Source organism: Mus musculus, chromosome 17 (assembly GCF_000001635.26).
Source record: "Mus musculus strain C57BL/6J chromosome 17, GRCm38.p6 C57BL/6J".
Classification (NCBI taxonomy): domain Eukaryota; kingdom Metazoa; phylum Chordata; class Mammalia; order Rodentia; family Muridae; genus Mus; species Mus musculus.
Window position 1 is genome coordinate 74,298,834 of NC_000083.6, and position 25,678 is coordinate 74,324,511.

Consider the following 25,678-nt stretch of genomic DNA (forward strand, 5'->3'; position numbering starts at 1 on the left):
AGAATCCTACCTCACTACTGCCCATACATCACCCAAGGGGAAACGGCGCCCCTAGAGAACAGCTAACTGTCCTAGTGAGAGTGTTCCCTAGCTCTCATCACAACCTTCTCGGAGCTGGTGAGCTATCTCAGTTCCTTCATAGGGAACAATAGGAATACACTAAAAAACTACCGCCTGCTTCCTTTTATGTATGAATTACATAGAAGGGGGGGTGGTCCTATGACCTGGAACTGGAGTTACAGTGGTGAGCCACTATGCGGGGTGCTGAGTATCAAAAGTGGGTCCTCTGAAAGCAACAAATATTCTAGGATGTCACCTCTTCAGCCCCCGGCAGAGATGTCACAATCCTAAATAGCCAGCATGTTTGGTGTTCAGCTATCAGAACGCTGGGAGAATTGGGTTGAATTCCCACGGGCGGTGTTGTCTTCAGCAAGCCTTTTAACCTCCCCAGTCTGTCTGCTTGTCTGTGACATTGTCATATGACATAGGAAGAAAGGGCTGCTTGGCAGAGTGTGTTCAATCCAAGAGATCATTTAAGCAAAATAACGAACATGGTGGCTGTTAGGTCACTACTGCAAGTTACCACGTTCAAAAATACAAGCAATTCCTGGAAAAAAAATACTTGTCATATACAACAACTATAAAATAAAGGTGTTTTAACAGTTTATTTTGAAGGTCTTTTTAAAAACAAAGTAAAAGACAATCTGAGAAAAAAATTGCACAGATGATACTCATTAAATAAGTATGGTGATTAAATCAGACAGGGATATGCTCTCTTCTGCAACTCCAGAAGTGAGGTCTGTGGTCCTGAAGGTTCTTAGCCGTCCAGAGTGGGGAGGGGAATCATGGCAATTAAAGCTGCCTCGTAATCATGTAAATCTACAGTAGCAACCAAATGTTTCTTCTCTTCCCAAGAAATCAATTTCGATCTTCAAACTGCGCCTTGTTTTTTAAAAGATAAGATGCTAGGAACTCGATGGGATTTGGTGGTCTGTAAAGGAGAAGAAAGCAGGGTTAGAGAGGTGATCTGGACGGTATGTTAATTAGACATTTTTTAAACATACCATTGTTTTAAATGCACCCGTTTCATTTCACAGTGAAAGGCTATTCATAATAAATATAGTAAATGATATAGGCAATCTAAGGAGCCAAAATTAAAGTGTCTTAAATTGTTTTGTAGCTTAAAACCAGTTAAAATGCAAGGGTCTTGTTTAATCTTTATAATTGCATGTAGCCATGGGAGAGAGATGATGTCTCACCCACCCATGTGGAAGTCAGAGGACAACTCTATGGAGTTGGCTCTCTCCTAGCCCCTAGAATCAAGTGGGTTCTTGATTGCTGCTCAGCAAGTGCCTTTACCCACTGAGCCCAAAACACAGATGAGGAAATGGGTCGCCATGGGAGACTTCTTGAATGCTAGCAGTGGTCAGCCGCTTGACTTTAGTGCAATTGCACAAGGGTTTAGTTTCACAATGGCCCAGTGTGATAGTGCATACCTTTTGTTCCTAGCTTTCTGGAGACAGGCAGGCAGATCTCTGGGAATTAAGGCTAGCTAGTCTACATAGGCAGATCCAGGCCAGGCAGAGCCACACAATGAGAACCTTTTTAAAAACAAAAGCAAACGCCAGGCGGGTGGTGGCGCACACCTTTAATCCCAGCCCTTGGGAGGCAGAGGCAGGCGGATTTCTGAGTTCGAGGCCAGCCTGGTCTACAGAGTGAGTTCCAGGACAGCCAGGGCTATACAGAGAAACCCTGTCTCAAAAAACCAAAAAAAAAGAACCAAAAAACCTCATCAATCTATATGCCTACAGTATGTATAGTTTCCTAAGTACTGTCCTCCAGCAAAAGAACAAGTAAAGAAAGGACATGCCACCAGCAACATTAGCACACAGATGCACTCATGGCAACTGGTCAGAGGCATTTAGACAACTGCTTCTTTTTAAAATGTCCTTTCAATTTTTCCAATCTCTTTTTACATTTGCTTTGTGGGAAGCACGGCACTTCTGGGACGTCAGACTTCTGAGATTAGTTCTCTCCTCCTACCACGTGGCTCCTGGGATCAAACAAGGGACATCAGGCCCGGTGGCGAGCCTCTTGACTCCATAAGCAATCTTGCAAACCCACATATTTTAAATTAATATTTAAGATGCTATAACAACCAATTCACACCTGGGAAAACCACTGATAAATTTTAAAGGTATAACTCCATATTCATTACTTTTATGTAAGTCATTCTTGCTGAAACCTGTCTAATACTGACTTTTGGGGAACTACTGCTTCAAAAGGCATACTAAAAACTGAGCGCAGTGGCATGTCTAAGATTCTAGTTCTGAACCAGCCAGGAGCATGTATCAAGTTCAAAACCAACCAGTACAAACCAGCAAAATCCTCCCTCCCACCCCCACCCCCACACACACATTGAGCAGGTAGTGGTTAATGGTGCATACCAGCAATCCCAGGATTTGGGAGACTGGAGCTACAGAGCAACAGCAAGGTCAAGGTCTCAGGTGTGGGACAGTTGCTGGAATTCAAGCTCATTTAATGTAGTAAATCTGAGGCTAGCCTGGGCTACACAGAGACACATTCAGAGGCAGAGAGGAAAAGGAAAAGAAGGCAAAAAGACAGGCCAGACATAGTAGCAGATCCCTGAAGTCTCACGACTGGGAAGCCAGAGGCAGAGAGATCTCTTGGGTTCTCTACCAGTCTGGTCTACATGGCAAATTGCAGGCCAGCCAAGGGCGCAAGAAGAGGCTTCGCTCACAAAGGCAGGGCGAGGGGAGGAGAGGAAGGCAGGTGAGTGAGCAAACAGAGAACTGTTGTACCGTTGTAACAAACCACAGTCCCTTGGGCTGGGCATGGCGGTACACACCTTTTTTGGAGGTAGGGGATTTATTAGCCAGTTGGATGGTAGCACTTGCCTTTAATTCCAGCACTCGGGAGGCAGAGGCAGAGGATCAATGACTTTGAGGCCAGCCTGGTCCACAGAGTTTCAGGATGGCCAAAGCTACACAGGAAAAAAACTTATTTAGCCGGGCGTGGTGGCGCACACCTTTAATCCCAGCCCTTGCGAGGCAGAGGCAGGCAGATTTCTGAGTTCAAGGCCAGCCTGGTCTACAGAGTGAGTTCCAGGACAGCCAGGGCTATACAGAGAAACCCTGTCTCAAAAAACCTAAAAAAAAAAACAAAAAAAACTTATTTATGTATTTTATGTGACTGCTCTGAATGCATACATGCTTACATGGCAGAAGAAGGTATCAGATCCCATTACAGATGGTTGTAAGATGTTGTAATGTCGTGTAGTTGCTGGGAATTGAACTCAGAACCTCTGGAAGGGCAGCCAGTGCTCTCAACTGCTGAGTCATCTCCCAAGCCCACCACCCCTACTATGGTTTTGTTCTCCCCTTCCTTTCCTCTCCCACCCCCACACCCCCCAATGAGACAGGGTTTCTCTGCTATCCTGGAACTTGCTCTATAGACCAGGCTGCCCAGGCTGGCCTTGAACTCAGATATCTGCCTCCTGCTGGGATTAAAGGCGTGCGCCACCACCGCCAAGCTTGGTTTTGCCTTTTTGCTTGAACAGGATTTCTCTGTGTAGCCCTGGCCGTCCTGGTACTTGCTCAGTAGAACAGGCTGACCTCAAACTCAGAGATCCGCCTGCCTCAGGGTCCCCAGCTCCATCACTCAAATGCCTTTATTGCCAGCACTAGGAAGGAAGAGACAGGCAGAGCTCTGTATGTTCTAGGACAGCCAAAACTATATAAAGACACTGTCTTCAAATTAATTAATTAATTAAACTAAAAAAAGATTTCCCTTTGTACTTTAAACAGCATTCACACCAAGTACACTGAGCTACAACCTCAGCCCTAACTCTCTTTCCTATTTCCTGAGGATAACAGTGACACACAATGCTCATGCCCCAGCCTCCCAGCACCATCTGAGCTGCCTACACACACTTCACATACATCCTACCAGCATCATCTGAGCTGCCTACATACACTTCACATACATCCTACCAGAACCATCTGAGCTGCCTATACACACTTCACATACATCCTACCAGCATCATCTGAGCTGCCTACATACACTTCACATACATCCTACCAGAACCATCTGAGCTGCCTATACACACTTCACATACATCCTACCAGCATCATCTGAACTGCCTACATACACTTCACATACATCCTACCAGAACCATCTGAGCTGCCTATACACACTTCACATACATCCTACCAGCATCATCTGAGCTGCCTATACACACTTCACATACATCCTACCAGAACCATCTGAGCTGCCTACACACACTTCACATACATCCTACCAGCATCATCTGAGCTGCCTACACACACCACTTCACATACATCCTACCAGAACCATCTGAGCTGCCTACATACACCACTTCACATACATCCTAAGTTAGCGTAGTGACTTATTTTGCTACAGTTCTTTGCTTATTATATTTACAAATATCTTATACTTGAAATCATCCTGGTTTTCTTTTTTCCTTCTAGGGCTTAACAAAAGTACTTAGAATTATAATCAGGCGTGGTTATACACACCTATAATCCTAGCACTTCAGAAGCAGAGGTAGAAAGAGCAGAAGTTCAAGGTTATCAGAACTACAAAGAAGGTCTGAAACCAATTTAGGTCACATAACACCCTGTCCAAATAAAACAATACTAGTGATTAAAAATTCAAATTAAGTGTATTTCTAACATACCAGCCTTCTTTGGAAAAAATGAACAAAATATAAAAGATTTCCTTTCTGAGATTGTGTTGGGGATTGAACCTGGCGCCTCAGGCATGCCAGGGCAGCAATCTACCACTAAGTTGTAACTCCAGCCCAACCACATTTAGTCATCAAGAGCAGAGTCAAGACATAGTCAGTCATAAATACATCTTATTTTATAAAAATAAGTAACCAAGCAAATACAAAACAAAATATTTAGTGTCTTCACTTAGTCACGTTAGTACTGGCCATGGGTATTCCAAGCGTGTGTGTGTGTGTGTGTGTGTGTGTGTGTGTGTGTGTGTGTGTGTATAACGCATTTTGTCTGCATGTACATCTGTGCCCAGATGCCCTGAAACTAGAGTTACAGATGGTTTTGAGCGCCATGTAGATACTGAGAAACAAATCCAGGTCCTCTGCCAGAGCACACACTTGTCAGCCCCAGTTCTGTTTTTAGAGACCATGTCTCATCACATAACCATGGCTGGCCTAAAACTCAGCCAGCAGATCTGCCTGCCTCTGCCGAAGTGCTGGACCGGAGGTGTGTACTTCCACAACCAGCACAGATGACTTTTATATAAACTAACACATCCAGGCCAGCAAGATGGCTTATCAGGTAAGATCCTTGCTGGCAAGCCTGACAACCTGAGTCAATCCCCATAACCCACATGGTGAAAGAGAAAGCCACCTCCCGAAGCCTGTCCTCTATCTGTACACCCACACCCTGGCATACATGCATGCACACAACCAAATAGGATAAAAGATACATCAACTAATACATCTGTCCTATGCTAACAACTCACAAGAAGCAGTCCATCTTTTCGTGAGTTTACCACAGAGGTATTACTGTCCTAGATTTAAAATATAACACACACCTAATAAAAACTGACTAGTCTACAAATCGAATTTGCTTACTATATTTGTTTACGGGAAAATAATTTAGGAGCCTGACTTGGGACACAGTATGCAAATGAGGAGTTAATAGCCTTCTTTAGATGCAGAGCAAACTCAGGGCCAGCATAAGCATCACGTGACTCTCCTAAAACACAGGGCAAGAGCCGTGGCTCAGTGGTTAAGAGCGGGGTATGGCCTGCCCTTTCAGAAGACCTAGGTTTGATTCCTAGCACCCACTGATGCTAACAACCAGACATAATGCCAGTTCTAGGGGATCCTATACCCTCTTCTGGCCTCTGTGGCCACTAGCTATCCATGCGGTACACAGATACACATGCAGATAAAAACAAACACACACATGCACATGTATGGACACGTACACACACACACACACACACACACACACACACACGTACACACACTAAAAATTTTTTAAAAAACAAAATGGCGCACGCCTTTAATCCCAGCACTTGGGAGGCAGAGGCAGGCGGATTTCTGAGTTCGAGGCCAGCCTGGTCTACAAAGTGAGTTCCAGGACAGCCAGAGCTACACAGAGAAACCCTGTCTCAAAAAAACCAAAAAAAAAAAAAAAACCAAAAACAAAAAGGGTTGGAGAATGGCTCAGCAGTTAAAAGCACTGGCTGCTCTTCCAGAGGTCCTGAGTTCAATTCCCAGCAACCACATGGTGGCTCACAACCATCTGTAATGGGATCTGATGCCCTCTTCTGGTGTGTCTGAAGACAGCTACAGTGTATACACGTACATAAAATGAATAAATAAATATTTAAAATGAATGAATGAATAAATAGAATAAGTAAAAAAATAAAATAAAACAAAAACAAATTCATGTAAGGACTATTCAGATACATGTAGGAAAAAAAGAGTACTGCTCCCAAAGAAAGAGGCGACTGCTAAGAAACAAAGATCCTGGCAAAACAGCCCACGAGCCACTGGAATGGAGCTCAGTGATGGGATGCTTGCTCGTCAGGAGCGGGAGCCTCAGTTTGAAGCCCAGCCATTACCAACAAGAGTTTATAATAATCTTGTTCTTGAGACTAAAATGACACTAGAAAAGTTGAAGGAACAAATTATTGGACAGAAATACAAACTACAGCAAGCATCACAATATGTCAAATACTATACAAAGTCAAAATATATCCAAGTAGAAAACCAATTAATAATTAATCATAAAAAAAAATAAGCAAGCACAAGTCTGAAGTAGATAAACCATGGTAACAAGGGGAAATGTACCTAACAAGAGGGAAAACGGATCTGGAAATCCTAGCAGTTGGGAGAGGCACAAGGATCAGAGTTCAAGGTCAGCCTGACCTGCATGACTGTCACACAAATAATATCCAGGAATGGTACCCCGCAGGCAGAGTAATTGGACAACACACTCAAGGCCCTGGGTTCAATCGCAAGAACCACATAAACTGAAACTGGGATCATACTTCTGTAATCCAGGCACTGAGTCAGAGGTTCAAAATCATCCTTGGCTACAGAGTAAATTCAAAACCAGCCTCAAAAAGGAAAAGAGAGCAACAGGAAAATGGCTACGTTTTCTGTGGTATTATTGTAATTTAATTATAGCATTGAAGACTTCCTATGACAATGCTGTCCTTGAGTAAAAAATGTTAAATATTACATTCAGAACAAGTCCAGCATAAAAAAATGTAATGTCCGAGTTGTGACACTATAGCTGACATGTTTTTAAAAAGTTTAAAACCAGAAATTGGAGAGATGGCTCAGAGGTTAAGGGCACCATCTCTCCTTCCAAAGGACCAGGGTTCAAATCCCAGTACCACATGGTGGCTCACAGCCATCTGTAAGTCCAACTGACCCACAAAGTGTACAGATACATACCCAGACAAAAGATCCACACATAAAGTGAATAAATATTTTTTAAGATTTATTTATTTATTTATTTATTTATTTATTTATTTATTTATTATATGTAAGTACACTGTAGCTGTCTTCAGACGCACCAGAAGAGGGCATCAGATCTCATTACAGGTGGTTGTGAGCCACCATGTGGTTGCTGGGATTTGAACTTCGGACCTTCGGAAGAGCAGTGGGGTGCTCTTACCCACTGAGCCATCTCACCAGACCGAATAAATAATTTTTAAAGAAAAAAATAATTTTAGGGGTGGAGAGATGGCTCAGCGGTTACTCACATACATAAAATAAATAAAATCTTAAAAAAAATAATAATAATTTTAGGGGGGCTGGTAAGATGGCTCAGCGGGTAAGAGCACCCATCCATAAGGAGATCTGACTCCCTCTTCTGGTGTGTCTGAAGGCAGCTGCAGTGTACTTACATATAATAAATAAATAAATCTTTTAAAAAAAAGTAATAATAATAATAATTTTAGGGGGCTGGAGAGAAGGCTCAGAGGTTAAGAGCACTGACTGCTCTTCCAGAAGCCCTGAATTCAATTCCCAGCATTCACATGGGGGCTCAAACTATCTATAATAGATCTGATGCCCTCTTCTGGTGTGTCTGATGGGAGCAATAGTCTACTCACATACATAAAATAAATAAATCGTGTGTGTGTGTGTGTGTGTGTGTGTGTGTGTGTGTGTGTGTGTGTAGCCAGGCAGTGGGGACACACACACCTTTAGTTCCAGTACTCAGAAGGCAGAGGCCACTGGATCCCTGAGATCCAGGCCAGCCTGGTCTACAGAGCAAGTTCCAGGATAGCCAAGGCTACACAGAGAAACCCGGTCTTGAAAAAGAAAAACAAAAAAATTACTTAATAAAATTAATTACTTAGCTGGGTGGTGGTGACACACGCCTTTAATCCTAGCACTCGGGAGGCAGAGGCAGGTGGATTTCTGTGTTCGAGGCCAGCCTGGTCTACAGAGTGAGTTCCAGGACAGCCTGGGCTACACAGAGAAACCCTGTTTCGAAAAAACCAAAAAAAATTAATTACTTAATAAAAGTTAGGAGCGGTGGGACCAGAGAGATGACTCAGCAGGTAAAGGTAGCTACCACTAAGTTCAATCCCCAAGATCCACATGGTGGAAGAAGAGAACTGGACTCCCAAAAGTTGACTTCCATATGTCTACCACAGAATACGAACACACCCCCCCACACCACATACACACACATTCACCATATATAAATATAATTATAAAATAAAAAAACAAGTTTGACATCCTTGAACGAAAACATTATTGCCAAAACCCCCATCCGCAAGCACTGGTGCTGTGGGTGTGGAGCCCGCGTCACCTCTCCCCTCTCACAGGCGACACGCTCTCACCTTTCCTTGGCAAGCACAGCAAGTCCCTGTAATAAGATAGGCACAACTGTCTGGTCCAGGTAGGCACGGGTGGGCAAGGACTGTAGATCCACCTTCTGTTTCGATGACTTTTCTGCATTAATCTTCTCATTTTCGACTATTCTCTAGTGATGTAAGAGAACAATTCGTGAGTACCATCCCCAAGGACAAGACTATTTGGAGAGCAAAACGAGAACCGACAGAAAAGGACTCCCAGAGGAAAGGCAAACCACAGCTAGAGCCACACCAGATGGCAGACTTCTCCCCCAGAAGAGATTCAAGCCAATCCCTACATTTTTTTCTTTCTTTTCTATTATTATTTTATGGGTATCATATTTTGCCTGTATGAATATATGTGCACCAAGTGCCCACAGAGGCCAGAAGAGGGCATCAGATCCCCTGGAACTAGAATTACGGACAGTTGTGAGCTGCCATGAAGATGCTGGGAACCAGACCTCTGCAAAAGCAGCTCCCGACACTTGCCAACTCTCCAGCTCCTGTGCCTATAGTTCATGCAAACGTTTTCACTCAGCAGTCTCTCCCCACAAACCACACACCACACACACACACACACACACACACACACATTTTTTTCTTTATGTAGTCCTGGCTGTCCCAGAACTGACATATAGACCAGGCTAGCCCCAAACTCAGAGATCTGCCAGCCTTTACCTCCCAAGTGCTGGGATCAAAGGTGAGAGCCACCATGCCCAGCCCTCACCTTGAACTTCCAAATCCAAGTGCTGGTGCTGAATTACTGGCCTGTACAACCACACCTGGCACATGTGATTTTCTGAAGAAAGATCCATGATTTTTACACGTGCATATGCACAGACACACAACTAAAAACACAATAAAAACATTTTTTTGTCTTTAAAAACTTCATCTTGGGGCTGGAGAGATGACTCTGCAGTTAAGGGTGACTGCAGTTCTTGAAGACCTGGATTTGGTTCCTGGCACTCACATGGAGACTTAACAAATGCCTCTAACTCTAGTCTCAAGGGATCTGATGCCCTCTGGCCTCCTTGGTACAGACTTACACTCAAGTACACACACATACACATAAAGTAAGTTAATTCATTTCAAAACAAATTGGTTTTAGTTGTAGTAAAGGACGCAGTCCTAGCTTATCAAAGTCTTTGTATATTCACCCCCAAAAGGGCTACTCATTTACACGCTATTAGAACGCCTCCAATAAGAAACAGCAGTCCAAGGGACAGGCTACAACGCAGGCGGCATGTGTCTAGGATGCACCAAGTCCTGGGTTCAACTGAAGCACTAACTGGACATGGAAGTACATACCTGTGAACCCAGCACTTGGAAGGTGGAGGCAGGAGAATCAGGAATTCAATATTATTCTCAGCTACATAGAGAGGTCAAAGCTAGCCTCAGCTACAAGTAACTCTATCTTTTAAATGGAGCACTGAACTGGGCTGTTTTTAATCCTAGCACTCAGGAGCCAGAGGCAAGTAGATGTCTGTGAATTCTAGGGCAGTTAGGGCTAGACACAGAGACTATCACAAAAAATTAAAAATGCAAAAGACAATTCAAAAGAGGGCTGAGGAAATGGCTTGGCGGTTAAGAGTGAGCACTCCCACCAGGCACGTGCCTTTATTGATAGCACTCGGAAGGCCGAGGCAGGTGGATATCTGTGAATCTACAAAGGGAGTTCCAGGGAGCTTGAGAGTTAAAAGCACTGGCTGCTTGCTCTTCCAGAGGTTCTGAGTTCAAATCCCAGCAACCACATGGTAGCTCACAACCATCTGTAATGGGATCCAATGCCCTCTTCTGGTGTGTCTGAAGACAGCTACAGTGTACTCGTATAAATGAAATAAATAATTAAAAAACAAAAAACAAGGGAGTTCCAGGACACCCAGGACTGTTATACAGAAAAACTCTGTCGGGGTGGGGATTAGTACTCTTCCAGCAGACCCCAATCCCAGCATGCACACCAGGCAGCTCACGATGCCTGTCATTCCAGCCTCTGGAGGACCTAACACCTTAACAGGCGCCTATACTCACTCACACACACACACACACACACACACACACACACACACACACAAAGTCAGACAAATTAAAATGTTTAAATAAATCACTGCAAAAAGAAACACTTCCTATAATATCCTCCTTAACCAAGTTCACTCAAGCATTTACTGAGCGCTTACCATGCACAAACTGCTAAGCTTAATTCTAGATAAGTCAGTGTGACAGTATTGATTATCAACTTCACAGCATCTAGAATCATGTAGGAAATAAGACTCCAAGCGCACCTGTAAAGGATTGTCTAGATTAAGTTCCCCTCTGGGCTTGCCCATGAGGGATTATCTTGCTTAGGTTAGCTGAGGTAGGGAAACCCCACCACGAAGGAGGGCAGAGCAGCACCCTTTGCTCGGCTTCTGTCCTGGATGGCACAGAAAGACAAAACCCAGCTGGACTGGGCAGGAGCATTTCTCCTGCTCTTCTTCCTGGCTGCGGTCACAAATGACCACCTGCTTCCAGCTCCCCAAGTCTGACCTTCCCTCAGTGATGGACTGTACCCCAAAACTATAAACCAAGATAAACCTTTCTGTCCTTAAGTTGCTTCTGTCAGGATGCTTGCCCACAGCAACAGGAAAAATAGAAGTCAGTATTGTGGATTAACCTAAATGCACATGATACAGGCATGCCCCAAACATGCATAGGATACAAGCATACCCCAAATATACACATGATACAGGCATATCCCAAACATAAAAACAGAAAGACTACAATGTGCTACAGAAACGGCAAAAAGGGAGAGAGCTGAGCTGAACTTCAGGAGTACAAAGAATTGTTAATGGTGTACTACGGTTACTACAAAGAGAGACAGAACCCTGTGGTCACTGCCTGCTTACTGATTGCTCCTAAACAACAACTTTCAGGAGGTAGCAAAGGATACCTGAACAGAGCCTAGCAGCCACCCTGACTTGAGAAGTGTTCTAAAACTGTGGAAAACCAAAGCAGCTACAATCCAAGGCAGAGCACTCCAAGGAGAAAGCTGTGTGGGCAGGAGAGATACGCGGGAAGAAACTGGATCTACACTCACGGCTACCAGAGACCAGGGGAAACTACCTGGACGGCTCGGGAATACTTCCTGAGCTAACACATGATCCAGAGCCGCAGACTCAAAATACAGGGAACGTTAGCTAGAAAAGTCAATGATAAAATCAGCCCTAAACTAAAGGCTGGTCTGGCCCCATCTGACAAAGGTCAAAGCAAGCCTTAAAAAGTCAAACAGAGGAGCTGAAAAGATGGCTCAGTGGTTAGGAGCACTGAGTGCTCTTCCAGAGGTCCTGAGTTCAATTCCCAGCAACCACATGGTGGCTCACAACCACCTGTGATGGGCTCTGATATGCTCTTCTGGTGTTTCTGAAGACAGTTACAGTGCACACATATACATAAAATAAATCTTTTAAAAAAAAAAACAATTCAACTTTATTTTAAAAAATCATTTAGCTATGTTCTAGGACAACATTCAAGACTGTTTGAAAAAAAATATCTAATACTCTACAAATTAAAATTCACAGTACCCAACAGAGTATCATGGAATTACTCTGTTGTAAGGCAGCGAGGGCGGCTCACACCTTTCTGCTCAGCACACAGGAAACAGAAGCAGAAGAATCTCTGTGAGTTCGATGCCAGTCTGGGCTACACAGTGAGTTGAAGGACAGGCAAGGCTACATACATCGTGAGTCTGTCTCATAAAAGAGAAAGAAAAATGACTAGGCGAGACCCATCAGATGGCTCAGTAGGCAAGGGCAGCTACTGCACGGTCACAGAACACAGAACGAATCAACTCAAAACATAATAGTATGGGGGCTAAGAAATATGGCTCGGTGGTTAAGGGCACTGGTTGCTCTTGAAGAGCTACCCAGGTTTGGTTCCCAGAACCCGCATGGTGGCTCATAACCAGTTCCAGAGTATCTGCCCCTTCTGACCTCTGCAGGCACAAAACATGCCTGTAGCACACATACATGTGTGCAGACAAAACACTCATACACAGTGCTGACTAGTTTCTATGCCAACTTGACACAGGAGCCATCATTTGGGAGGAGACATCATTTGAGAAAATCCCCCCTCTAGATTGGCCCATGGGCAAGCCTGTGAGGCATTTCTTGATTAGTGATTGATGTGAGAGGACCCACCCATTGTGGATTGTGGCGCTCCTGGGCTGCTGGTCCTACAGGCAAGCTGAGCAAACTAGTAAGCAGCATCCCTCAATGGCCGCTACATCAGCTCCTACCCTGACTTCCCTGTATAAACTATAAACTCTAAGATGAAAGAAACCCTTTCCTCCCCCAAAGAGGGTCATGGTGTTTTACCACAGCAATAAAGCCCCTAAAGCACATATAATCTGAAGTGTGTGAGAGTGTGTGTGTGTGTGTATGTGTGTGTGTGTGTGTGAGAGAGAGAGAGAGAGAGAGAGTGTGTGTGTGTGTGAGAGAGAGAGAGACAGGGAATAGACAGACAGTCTATTTTATAGCTGAAGCTGCCCTGGATATCAAAGGGATCCATCTGCATCTGCCTCTTCAAAACCGGGGTTTCTTTACTTTTTTTTCCTTTTGATTTTTCACCGCAGGGTTTCTCTGTTCAACAGCCCTGGCTATCCTTGACCTACTCGGTAGACCAGGCTGGCTTGAACTCACAAGAGATCCACCTGCCTCTGCTTATAGAATACTGGGATTAAAGGCGTGCTGCACCACTCACATCTGACTCAGGGCTGGGATTTCTTTCCTTTTTTTTTGGTTTTTCGAGAGAGCTGGGATTTCTAAAGGTGTGTGACACCACACTCAATCTAAAATCTATAAATAAATAAATAAATAAATAAATGCATTTCCACTCTTGCACAGTTCACTTCCCAACACACCCAGTCCAGGTAATCTGACAGTCTTCTGACCTCAGAGGGACCTATGGAACCTATGGAACACACACACACATAAAAATAAAAATAAAACTTTACGGGGCTGGAGAGATGGCTCAGCGGTTAAGAACACTGACTGCTCTTCCGAAGATCCTGAATTCAAATCCCAGCAACCACATGGTGGCTCACAACCATCTGTAATGAGATCTGATGCCCTCTACAGTATACTTAAATATAATAAACAAACAAACCAACAAACCTTTACAAATAGTAATGTTTTAGGAAGGGAATTACTATGGAGAAAATGGAATAAAACATCTATAACAAAGAGAAAAATCAATTCACAAAAAAACAGAACAAGACACAATGTACCTTGTCAGGCAAGGTGACATGCACTACTAATCCCAGCACTCGGGAGGCCAGCCTGGTCTTTAAAGTGAGGTATACAGGACAACACAGAGACTCCATCTCAGAAGCTCCCCAAAACTCTGTGTGTGTGTGTGTGTGTGTGTGTGTGTGTGTAAAATAGACTAGACAAGGACATTAAATATAAATTAGTATCATCCCATCTGTGAATCCTAAATGCCATAAGAACTGCCTGCCAGGCCAGATGTGCCTAGTAATGTTACAGTGGCGTGATGGTATATAGGTGTCACCTACTGCTTTCTGACTGGATTTGTGGCCTGCTCCACAGAGGCTTAGACATGCCTGCCTGGTATATAAACCTGGTCAAAAGCCTAGCCTTAGGGGGTCACCTGCTACTGTTGCTTCCCTAAAACAGTAGTCAAACTGCCTAAATGTTTCTGCTTCTACCCACAGGTTAGTGCTGCTCTCAGCCTTGGGCAGAGAAGACTCTTTCTGTTGTGGTCACCAGGAAAGAGAGGCTCAGAATGGGTCGAAGTGCTTGCCAGTACTCAGCTCTAAGTATCTAAATGGAACTTGTATGCAGTGTTCCCCGCTACGGCTCAGGGAACACTGCCCAACATGAAGCAGAAGACCCGGTGTATGGAAGGGTTGCTGTCTTCTGCCAGAAGCCTGGGTGTTAGGCTTTGACTCACTGCTGCTACAGTTACTGCCCAAGATCAGTCAAGCACTCCAGCAGGCAGCACTAACTGGACTCACTGAGTTTCAATAAGTTAGGAAATGAAAGGGAACGCACTTGGGGACTTGGGGGTGTACAGGTGAACGACAGGGGGAAGCTGGGAATCGATATGATCAAGATATACTGCACACACGTGTGGAACTGTCAAAGAATAAATCAGGATCTAAAATAAATCAAGATAGAGGAAAGTATGGACAAATAAATCTGACAAAAATGTTCAAACAAGGGCTACAATTTCCCCAAATTTCATGAAACACTAAACCAAGTCCATGAATCCATTCAAAAATAAAGGAACACTAGGACGGGTTGGAGGTGGGATATAGCTCAGCAGCAGAGCGTAGGCCAAGCGTATACAAAAGCCTGGGTTCAATCCACACCACGAATAAACAAGTGCACCTCGACTCACACACAGCACACCTACAGACATACATAAGACCACACATACACAAGGTGTAAAACGTGTAACTGTGTGAAAAGGTTAGAGAGATGGCTTGGGGAATTAGATAAGTTGTTCTGCAAGCAAGCATAAGGACCTGAGTTCAAATCCCGGGCCCAAATGTAAAAAGCTAGGCACTTAAAAACTATAGACAGGACTGGAGAGAAGGCTCAGCAGTTAGAAGCACTGACTGCTCTTGCAGAAGACCAGCGCTTGGTTCCCACCACCCGCGGGGTAGTTCACCAATTGTCTCAAACTCCAATTCCAGGGAGGATCTGGCACACTCTTCTGGCCTCTGTGGGCACCAGGCAGGCACATGGGGCACACATACGGATGCAGGCACAATAACCAAGCACATAAAATGAATTTCAAAAGCCTAAGAAATATAAATAAGAATATAGACAGCCAAAGCTGGAGTTGGGGGAGGGGGTGTGTGTGTGGTTAAGAACACCAGTATAGCAGCAGGAGAGTGCTTGAAGTCAGCCTGGTCTACAGAGTAAGTTCTAGGACATCCAGGGCTACATAGAAAAACCCTGTCTCAGAGAGAGAGAGAGAGAAAGAGAAAGAGAGAGAGAGAGAGAGAGAGAGAGAGAGAGAGATCCTCATTCAATCCCCAGCATACATGGTAGCTCACAACTGTCTGTAGCTCAAGTTCCGGCCTTCTGATGTACATATATACCCAGGCAGAACACCCATAAAGCAGTAAAAAGAAATATATAAACCGGGTTCGGTGCACACACCTTTACTCCCAACACCAAGAGGTGGAGGCTGGTGAATCTCGGTAAATTCAAGGCCAGCATGATCTACATAGTGAGTTCCAGGACAGCCAGAGCTAATGACACCCTATCTCAGGGGGAAAAAAATAGAAAAAATAAAAAAATATATATACATACATATAAACACACAAACACAGAGAGGAGGGAGGGAGGGAGAGAGAGACAGAAAAAGAGACAGAGAGAAGCAAAGAGAGACAGAGAGAGATCACACAAATATAAATACAATGCAATCCTTTTGTAAGAGTCAGTTCTAGGTCAGGCAGGACTGCTCAGTGTGTAAGGAGCTTGCTACCCCCACATCTAACCTGAGTTCCATCTCCAGAACCCACCTAAGGGTGGAAGCAAAAAACCTACTCTGTAAGGGTGCCCTCTGATCTCCACACACTAGTGCACATGCATGAGCGAGCGTGTGCATGCGCGCACACACCCACAAGTAATAATAATAATAATAATAATAAAATAAAAAAGAAAACATGTCTAAGCTTACTTTCCGCTGACCTTGAACAAGTTACTCAACTTTAAGCATTCTGGAGCTGAAGATACATTCAAATTAGCCTGGTATATATCTCACAAACAGCAAAGTGTTGAATAAATTCTAACACCTGTTTGTACAACTTCTTGGAAACGTGGTCCTGCCCTTTTTTTTTTTTTTTTTTTTTTAAACCAGAACTTAATCCCTCGAGTCTCCCATTCACACACAAATTTTCTCCGGGAAGCCTCCATTTTCCTAACCAAACCTTCCCAGCTCTGGTTCCGGGATCATCTAATCTTTCATTTACAAAGTACCTTTATTTTTAGCCAAGTATTAGCATGCTAGTAAAAAGAAGCCACTTATAATCTGATACTACGGAGAGATCGCGGCAGCAAAGAGTTCCCTCGTGCAGAGTAGCCTAGTAAACCGATCCTAAGTTTTCTCCAGCTCTCAAGAGACCCATAGATGCATGCGGCAGAGAAACTGAGCGAGTTACCTCAACGCTGTCTGTGAGCCCGTACTCAGAGTGAGGGTTTTCTGCAACCTAGAAAACAAAATACAGTCACAGAGAGAGACATCCGCCCGTCCCGCGCTGCCTCCCCGCACACCGCCACCCTGAACCCAGGGCCTCCTGGTACCTGTGTCTGTCCCTCCAGCATCTGCTCCGACTCCATGGCGGACCCTGCAAACCGCAATCAACCGGATACCAGTCTTGCAAAACAAGAAGAGCCGCGAGTTAGTTACCCGGGAGATTTCAAGTGGAAGACGCCAGGACCCGGTGCGGTGCAGCCCAGCCCGGGACCCCGCCCCTCACCCCCGCGGGCAGCAGACGCGCGGGCTGGGTCGGGCCACCGACTGGCCGTCCTCGTCGCATCGCGAGGCTCGGAGGTCGTCCCAAGGATGTAGCGGTGGGAGGAGGAGGACAGGGAAGCTGATTACCCGCGCCAAGGCTGTCGGTTCCTAAGTGCCCTGCACGGCGCCACCGACTCACAGCGCGAACCGCTTCGGCCGTAAGTGAGGGACGTCGCGCTGCCGCCGCGCCTGCGCAGAGCGGCCCCGCGGGCAGAAGTGCCCGAGCCCGCCTAAGTGGGCCTACGCCTCTGCGGTGCGCGGGGTGCCTGGCCACCTGCCGGCTCCACCCTGCCGTAGATCTTTCTCCTTTAGACAGTCCTTCGTGGCACCTGGAAGTGACGGTCCCCGAGGAACCGAGGCCACTCACTTGCTGAGCGATTCTTGCTCAGGCTTTACTAGGGGCTAGAGGGCATCCAGCGGTTGATTACTTGGCTAATCTTACAGGCGACTTAGGTTTGGTCTCCACCGCCCACATGGTGGCTCACAACTATCCCTAACTCCGGTTCCGGGGAGCTGACTCTCTCTTTTTATCTACGCAGGCACGAGGCACGCGTGTGCTCCGCGCACATTCAGGCAAAACACGCATATATACGTATACATACACACATATATAATTTTTTTAAGGCCAAAGGGAAACAAGGAGGAGTGTTTGGGAATTCTTGGGCGGCTTTTATTCAAGCCCTGCAGTCTATGAGGATACCACGTTCACACTATTCTACATTTATGTCTAGATTAGTTTTTTTTTTTTTTTTTAATTACTTTCCAGGGATAAGGAGTTCAGCTCATGGTCGAGCGCTTTCCTGGGATAACCAAGGATCTTGGTTCAATTTCTACAGAAGAAATGGCTTTCCAGACTGTAGTATTATGGATTCCAACCTGGGTTGTGTTTGCTTGTTTTTACATTTTAAAGCCAGGTGTCTGAAATCCCAGCATTTGGCTGACTGAGGTAAAGAGGGTCAAACGCCAGCCAGAGCTTCCTGAACGGGAGTTCCAGGAGAGCCTGCTTTCCTGTAATTATTGTAACTGTTGATGGATTAGGATTTCAAGGGTATGGAGAGGTTGGAATGCTGCAAATCTAGAGACACTAGTTAGTTGTCTTGAACCTAGTTAGCTCCCTAAATAGCCTTTAATACCCACCTCTGTCAGGGACCTAACTTCTTTACTAATACTTCTTACTAGTGAGTTTCTTGGAATGTTCAGACTCCTAGCTAACACCAAAATGTTTCCAAAAAGCCTTCAGTTGGCAGGGCAGTGGTGCTGCATGCCTTTAATCCCAGCATTTGGGAGGCAGAGGCAGGTGGATTTCTGAGTTAGAGGCCAGCCTGGTCTACAGAGTGAGTTCCAGGACAGCCAGGGATACACAGAGAAACCCTGTCTCAAGAAAAAGAAGGAGAGGGGGAGGGGGAGAAGAAGAAAAGAAGAAGAAGAAGAAGAAGAAGAAGAAGAAGAAGAAGAAGAAGAAGCCTTCAGCTGTCCCTACAATGATTATAGCTAAGATTTCCAGACTTTCCTACAACCCACACACCTAATGTACTTGAAAAGAGCTTTTGTGCTTGGTGTGGTGGTGAGAAAAGAGATGGTTTAGTCACTTTAAAAACAAAAACAAAAACAAAAACTTACTGCTCTTCCAGAGTTCAGTTCCCAGGCACACACCAGAAGTCCAACAACCACCCAGAACTCCCGAGATCTGACACCGTCTTCTGGCCTCTGTGAGCACTTGAACTCACTTGCACTTACACAGAAATGTGGTATATATACGAATACATAACTAAAAATAAACCTTAAAATGTACAATCTGCTTCCTACCTACAAGTTATAGATGTTAAGTAATAGCTTTGGGTTTTGAGAAACTAAGCTCTGCTGGGCAATAAAGAATTGTTGGGCCCCAGCCTGACCATTCAGTATGCCTGGTATCAAAAGCAAACTGCCTGACTTCAAACCACAAAGCAGCGCTGTACCTTCCCAATGGTACAACATGTAGTGTAGGTGCACACACAAGTCCCCAGCCCCTCTAAATGCCCACAGCCTTCATCCCACAGGAAAACGTGGGGCCCTCAATGCTCTACTGAAGCAGTCTAAGCCTGTTGAGAGTCTGTCTGCCTGTCTGCCAGTCTCCTTTTTATTTTATATTTTTTAAGACATATTTATTTATTGTATATAAGTACACTGTAGCTGTTTTCAGGCACCCCAGAAGAGGGCATTAGATCTCATTACAGATAGTTGTGAGCCACCACGTGGTTGCTAAGATTTGAACCAGTCAGTGTTCTTTTTTTTTTTTTAAAGATTTATTTATTTATTATATGTAAGTACACTGTAGCTATCTTCAGACACTCCAGAAGAGGGAGTCAGATCTTGTTACAGATGGTTGTGAGCCACCATGTGGTTGCTGGGATTTGAACTTCAGACCTTCGGAAGAGCAGTCGGGTGCTCTTACCCACTGAGCCATCTCACCAGCCCCAGTCAGTGTTCTTAACCGCTGAGCCATCTCTCCAGTCCCTGCCTCCTCCTTCTTAAAACAAATGGCAAACAACAGGGAAAATTGGAATGCTTTGAATACAGAGCATTTATTTTACCATAACTGTAAAGGACAGAGCTCTGATGTTAACTCAATCCCCTTTGTCAGCTGCACCTTTTTTTTTTTTTTTTTTTTTTTTTTTAGACTTATTTATTTATTATATGTAAGTACACTGTAACACTGTAGCTGTCCTCCGACAGTCCAGAAGAGGGAGCCAGATCTCATTATGGGTGGTTGTGAGCCACCATGTGGTTGCTGGGATTTGAACTCCGGACCTTCGGAAGAGCAGTCGGTTGCTCTTACCCGCTGAGCCATCTCACCAGCCCCAGCTGCACCTTTCTTAACTAAAATTTTTTTGTTAATTTTGTTTGTCATCATCTTTTCCGTTGGTGCGCGCGTGCGTGCGCGCATATGTGTGTGTGTTTGTGTATGTGTGTGTGTTTGTGTGTTTGTGTGTTTGTGTGTGTGTCTGTGTGTGTGTGTCTGTGTGTGTGTGTGGGTGGGTGGGTGGGTGGGTGTGTGTGTGTGGGTGTGTGTGTGTTGGGCACATTCATGAATGCCACAGCCATCATGTGTTTGTGGAGGTCAAAAACCAATTCTTGGAGACATCTTCTACCATGTTAGTTCTAGGAACTGAACTCAGGCCTTAGGCTTGGCAACAAGCTCTTTGACCTTCTGAACGGTCTCCCTCGAGTCTATAGTGGAATTTTTAAATGTTGAGTTGAACATTTTATTTTATTTTTATTTTTTTAAAGATTTTAATTTATTTATTATTATAAGTAAGTACACTATAGCTATCTTCAGATGCACCAGAAGGGGGTCAGATCTCACTATGGGTGGCTGTGAGCCGCCATGTGGTTGCTGGGATCTGTACTCAGGACCTTCAGAAGAGCAGTCAGCCCTCCTACCTTGAGCCATCTCACCAGCCCCGAGTTCAACATTTTAATTAGAAACTTCCTACTCAATATCTGAAGACTAAATTATGGTGTATAACTATTAAAGAAAATAAACCATTGAAATCAGGTAGGGAGGGTGGGGAGATGGCTCAGTGGTTTAAGAGCACTGGCTGGTTTTCCAGAGGTCCTGAGTTCAATTCCCGGCACCCACATGGTGGCTCACAACCATCTATCAGGGTCTGATGCCCTTTTCTGGCCTGTGGGTGTACTTGCAGCAGAGCACTCATACATTAAGTAAAAAATTTTTAAAAAAGAAAAAGAAATCAAGTAAGGAACTAGCTCTATTGGTAAAGTGGCTGCCTCGTGTGCACAATCCCTATTTTAATCCCCACAACCACCGAGGTGGTGCTGGGGAGCAAACAGGGAGGTAGAAACAGTAAGAGCAAATATTCAAGGTCATGCTTAGCTCCCTAGCCAATCTAAGCCAGGCTGGTCTATAGGAGATCCTGTCACTCATAAATAAATGAATAAAATTAGAAATCATACCATGACATCACCTTGGGACTCGAAAAGCTACATGGATACAGAACTTAAGTCAATAAACTTTGTTTAGGCACTAGAATGATAGGACTTTTTCTTTTTTCTTTTTTTTTTTTTTTTTTCTTTTTTCTTTTTTCTTTTTGGTTTTTCGAGACAAGGTTTCTCTGTGTAGCCCTGGCTGTCCTGGAACTCACTCTGTAGACCAGACTGGCCTCTAACTCAGAAATCCACCTGCCTCTGCCTCCCGAGTGCTGGGATTAAAGGCGTGCGCCACCACCGCCCGGCTGATGGGTACATTTTTAATACTTGATCATATTGTGATTGGTGAGAGCTACCACACAGCACTGGGAGGATTTTGCATTTCAAATTGATGCAGAGCCGGGCAGTGGTGGCACACGCCTTTAATCCCAGCACTTGGGAGGCAGAGGCAGGTAGATTTCTGAGTTTGAGGCCAGCCTGGTCTACAGAGTGAGTTCCAGGACAGCCAGGGCTACACAGAGAAACCCTGTCTCAAAAAAAAAAAAAAATCAAATTGATGCAGAAATGAAATCTTTTGCAAGAGGGAAAAATAATATCAAATGCTATCCTACATCTGCACAAAATTCTGGAAATTGAGAGCCACCACTTAAAATTTTCTGTCGGGAGGTTTGTTTTGGAGACAGGGTCTCCTTATATAGTTCAGGACGTCTTGGAGCTCATTACATCTCCCAGGCTGGTCTTGAACCAATGGCAAGCAGCTTGCCTCAGCCTCAATACTGAAATTAAAGCAGTCATACCTAATTGCTGGACATGGTGGCTCGTGCCCTTAATCCCAGCACTCTGGGAGGCAGAAATAGATAGATCTCTGAGTTGGAGGCCAGCCTTGTCTACGGAGCAAATTACAGGACAGCCAGGGCTACAAATCAGGACTCTCTAGCAGGCCCAAACATTGCAAGCATGACACCATCAGGTCTTGCCCACCCCTCTTCACTCTCCCTTGCCAAACTGTTAAATTACATTCCTGAAGCTAGCTCCCAAGGTCTACTCCCTTTTTTGGCTACATCTTTATGCCTGGCTAAAACTCCAAGGTCCAGATATCAAAACAGCGGTGTCTATCCATCAAAACCCATTATTTGGCTACACTGGCTAATATGTCCAATCAGGACTTCCCAACAGAACCTAGCACAGACTCTTCCCTTTCTCCTTAAAAACCACTCCAGGGCTGGAGAGATGGCTCAGCGGTTAAGAACACTGGCTGCTCTTCCAGAGGTCCTGAATTCAAATCCCAGCAACCACATAGTGACTCACAACCATCTGTAATGGGGATCTGATAGCTTCTTCTGGTGTGTCTGAAGAAAGTAATGTTGTACTCATATAAAATAAATAAATAAATAAATCTTCAAAAACCATAAACCACTTCTGCAGAAACACCCACCGCTGTCAGGGAATAAAACTCCTTTATGCTGAGAATTTGGTGTCTGGGTTTGTTCTGTGCCAAATCCAAGGCCCTTTCAGCAACTGGTTTAATATCTGTTTGCCTGTTATGTGTGAGTATGTTTGTGTATGTGTGTATGAGTGTAGTATGTGTGTGCACGCACTGAGGACAGAGGAGAATTTTGTGTGTCCTTCTCTGCTACTTCTCAGACTTGTTCCTCTGAGACAGGGTCTCTCTTTAAACTGTGAGCTCAAGGTTTTCAGTTAGACTGTCAATGAGGATGCCCCAGATCAACCTGTCTCAGCTTCCTCTGGGTCTCATCCATGCATGAGACCAGCCCTGACTTATTATGTGGGTGCTAGGACCTGAATTCCTGACTTCATAATTGTTTAGCAAGTGCCTTTAAAAGCCCCTAAACCAGTTGAATGGTGGCTGTGGTGCACACCTTTAATCCCAGGGACTCGGGAGGAAGAGGCAGGCCTGGTCTACGGAGCGAGTTCCAGGACAGCCAGGGCTACACAGAGAAATCCTGTCTCAAAACACACACACACACACACACACACACACACATAAAACCTGGGTATTATGATGTATATAATCTTGTAATCTCATCATTTGGGAGACTGGGGCATTAAAGTTCAAGGTTGCAAACTAATAAAAGGACACTACGGTTAGTGTGCATGTGTGTCTGTGTCTCTGTCTGTGTCTGTGTCTGTTGTTGGGTGCACGAGTGAAGGCTAAATGTCAATGTTAGTTAATTTTCTATTTCTATCTAGCTCTCAACCAACCTTATTTTTAAAAAGATTTTTAAACGTTTGAATATTTTTGGATTTTTAAAATTATGTTATGTATATAAGTGATTCATATGTATGTCTGTGGAGTCATTTGCATGCCAGGTTACCGTGAAGGCCAGAAGAGGGCACTGGATCCCACGAAACTTGACAGTCAGTTGGGGGCTGCCATGGAGCTGTTGAGAATTGAGCTTGGGGCCTATGGAAGAGCATCCCGTGCTCTTAACCATTGAGCCATCTCCAAACCCTGGTTCTCATGGTTACACAGGAAACTCTTACCACTGAGCAACTTCTCTAGCCCCTCCCCAACCTTAGTTTTTGAAAGAAGGTCCTTCACTGAATCTGGAACTTAACAGTTGGCTAGACTGGCAGGCCAGCAAGAACCCCAGAACCCTCTTATCTGTGCCTTGCATCAGATCACCTATTGGGCTTTTTGCACAGATACTGGGGGTCAGAGAGCACATCCACATGATTGTGTAACACACGTTACCCACAGAGCCATTTCCCTAGCCCAGACTGTCAACTGTAAAAGTAACTTTATTTCACCTGATGTAACTGTCCTCTTAGAGGCCCCATACCTGTTTCTGCTAACCTAGGCCTACTCCTGGAAGCTCCCAGCCTCTGTACAATCTAATCTAGGTCCAGAATGCTTTCTGCCTCTGAGAATAACTGCTGAATAAGCTCGCCCTTTCTTGTTCTTTCTGAGCTCTGGCTGGCTGGTTCAACTCAGCCGCTCTGGCTCAAACTCTTCTCCAAGATGACTGGTTCAATTTGGCTTCTCTCTCAGCCTCTGAGTTTTGCTCTGCTTGGCTTCAAACAAACTCTAGCAATCTGTTCTAATTTTCTGGCTCCTTCTCCTCTGTTTTTTTCTGTCTTTACCTGTATCTGGCTTGTTCTCTCTGCAACCTGTCTCTCTATAACTGTCCCAGTAAAACTTCCTCTTCTTTTTTTTTTTGTACTGCCCCTTAAGTAGCTTCCTTCCCCCCTTCTCTCTCCACTGCTCTCTCTTAAGTAACCTCTCTTTCCTCTCTCTCTGAGAGTTCGGCATATCCTATCCTGTCAAATCTTTCTCTGATTCATCACTTTGTCTGCCACTCAATTAATTAGACGTCACTTTCAAACATGGGTGCTTCCTTCTACAAACTAACTTTACCATCATCATTTGGAATTAAAGGTGTATGAGAAGGGTTGAGCCACACCACAACTATAAGCAGGTATCTTCAGTAAATAGCACAACCTCTGGGTTCACAGTGTGATCAAATATTAACTCTTGTTTGGATTAAAGGCTCCACAATCGGTTCAGAAGCACCCCTCATCTGCCTGGAGAAGTCTTACAGAGGCACTTACCCCATTTTTCTGTTTTCTGGATGGTTAAACACAATTAAATGTTGAGTTCTTCAAAGGCAAGGCCCATATCATTATCTTGGTGTTTGTTTGATGCTTATATTTCGTGTATATGACTAGAAAGGGGTGAGTTTATGGAGACAGCAAACACCACAGAGCTAATTCTCTCTACAGTTAGAGGTTCTAGAACTAGAATCATAGAATTCAAATAATAAAGAAAAAACACTGTATTTGCTTTTTTTTTTTCCTTTTACAGACTTGAGGCAAATTAGACTGACAGGGTCTATAGAGATGGCTGGTTGGTTAAAGCTCAGCCAGATCTTGCAGAGAGCCCAACTTCAGTTGTCAGGGCCCACACTGCATGTCTCATAGTTACCTGTAGCCCCAATAGTAGGTGACCTGACATCGTCATCTGGAACCAACAATCACATACATTATTCCCACACAGAGACATAGAGCATACACATAACTACAAATAAGGTACATCTTTAAAAAATTAGAGTGATAATAACCTATTGTTCAAGAAGTATGTATCTAGGCATGATACAATATGAATGGCAGAATTAGGTAAAAAAAAACATTTGGGGGGGATTACGAGACAGGGTTTTTCTGTGTAGCCCTGGCTGTCCTGGAACTCACTCTGTAGACCAGGCTGGCCTTGAACTCAGAAACCCACCTGCCTCTGCCTCCCAAGTGCTGGAATTAAAGGTGTGTGCCACCATTGCCCGGCTCAAAGTGTCTTTTAAAGGACAGG

At 44.5% G+C, this 25,678-nt stretch overlaps 1 protein-coding gene across 5 annotated transcripts; it reads right to left on the reverse strand.

The window, feature by feature from the left end:
• Positions 1 to 640: 640 nt before the first annotated feature.
• On the reverse strand, positions 641 to 25,111 carry Dpy30 (dpy-30, histone methyltransferase complex regulatory subunit). 5 transcript variants are annotated; one of them, NM_024428.4, is made up of 5 exons: positions 24,928 to 25,111; positions 17,211 to 17,283; positions 17,069 to 17,116; positions 8,887 to 9,029; positions 641 to 991 (listed from the first exon to the last, which is right to left on the reverse strand). In NM_024428.4, exons 2-5 carry the CDS (start codon positions 17,244 to 17,246, stop codon positions 919 to 921), a joined length of 300 nt encoding a protein of 99 aa, NP_077746.3. In that variant the 5' UTR covers positions 17,247 to 17,283; positions 24,928 to 25,111; the 3' UTR covers positions 641 to 918. The 5 variants fall into 5 exon arrangements, with proteins under 5 accessions (NP_077746.3, NP_001139695.1, NP_001139694.1 ...); NM_001146223.1 differs by lacking the exon at positions 24,928 to 25,111 and adding an exon at positions 17,512 to 17,600; NM_001146222.1 differs by lacking the exon at positions 24,928 to 25,111 and adding an exon at positions 17,387 to 17,561.
• Positions 25,112 to 25,678: the final 567 nt, after the last annotated feature.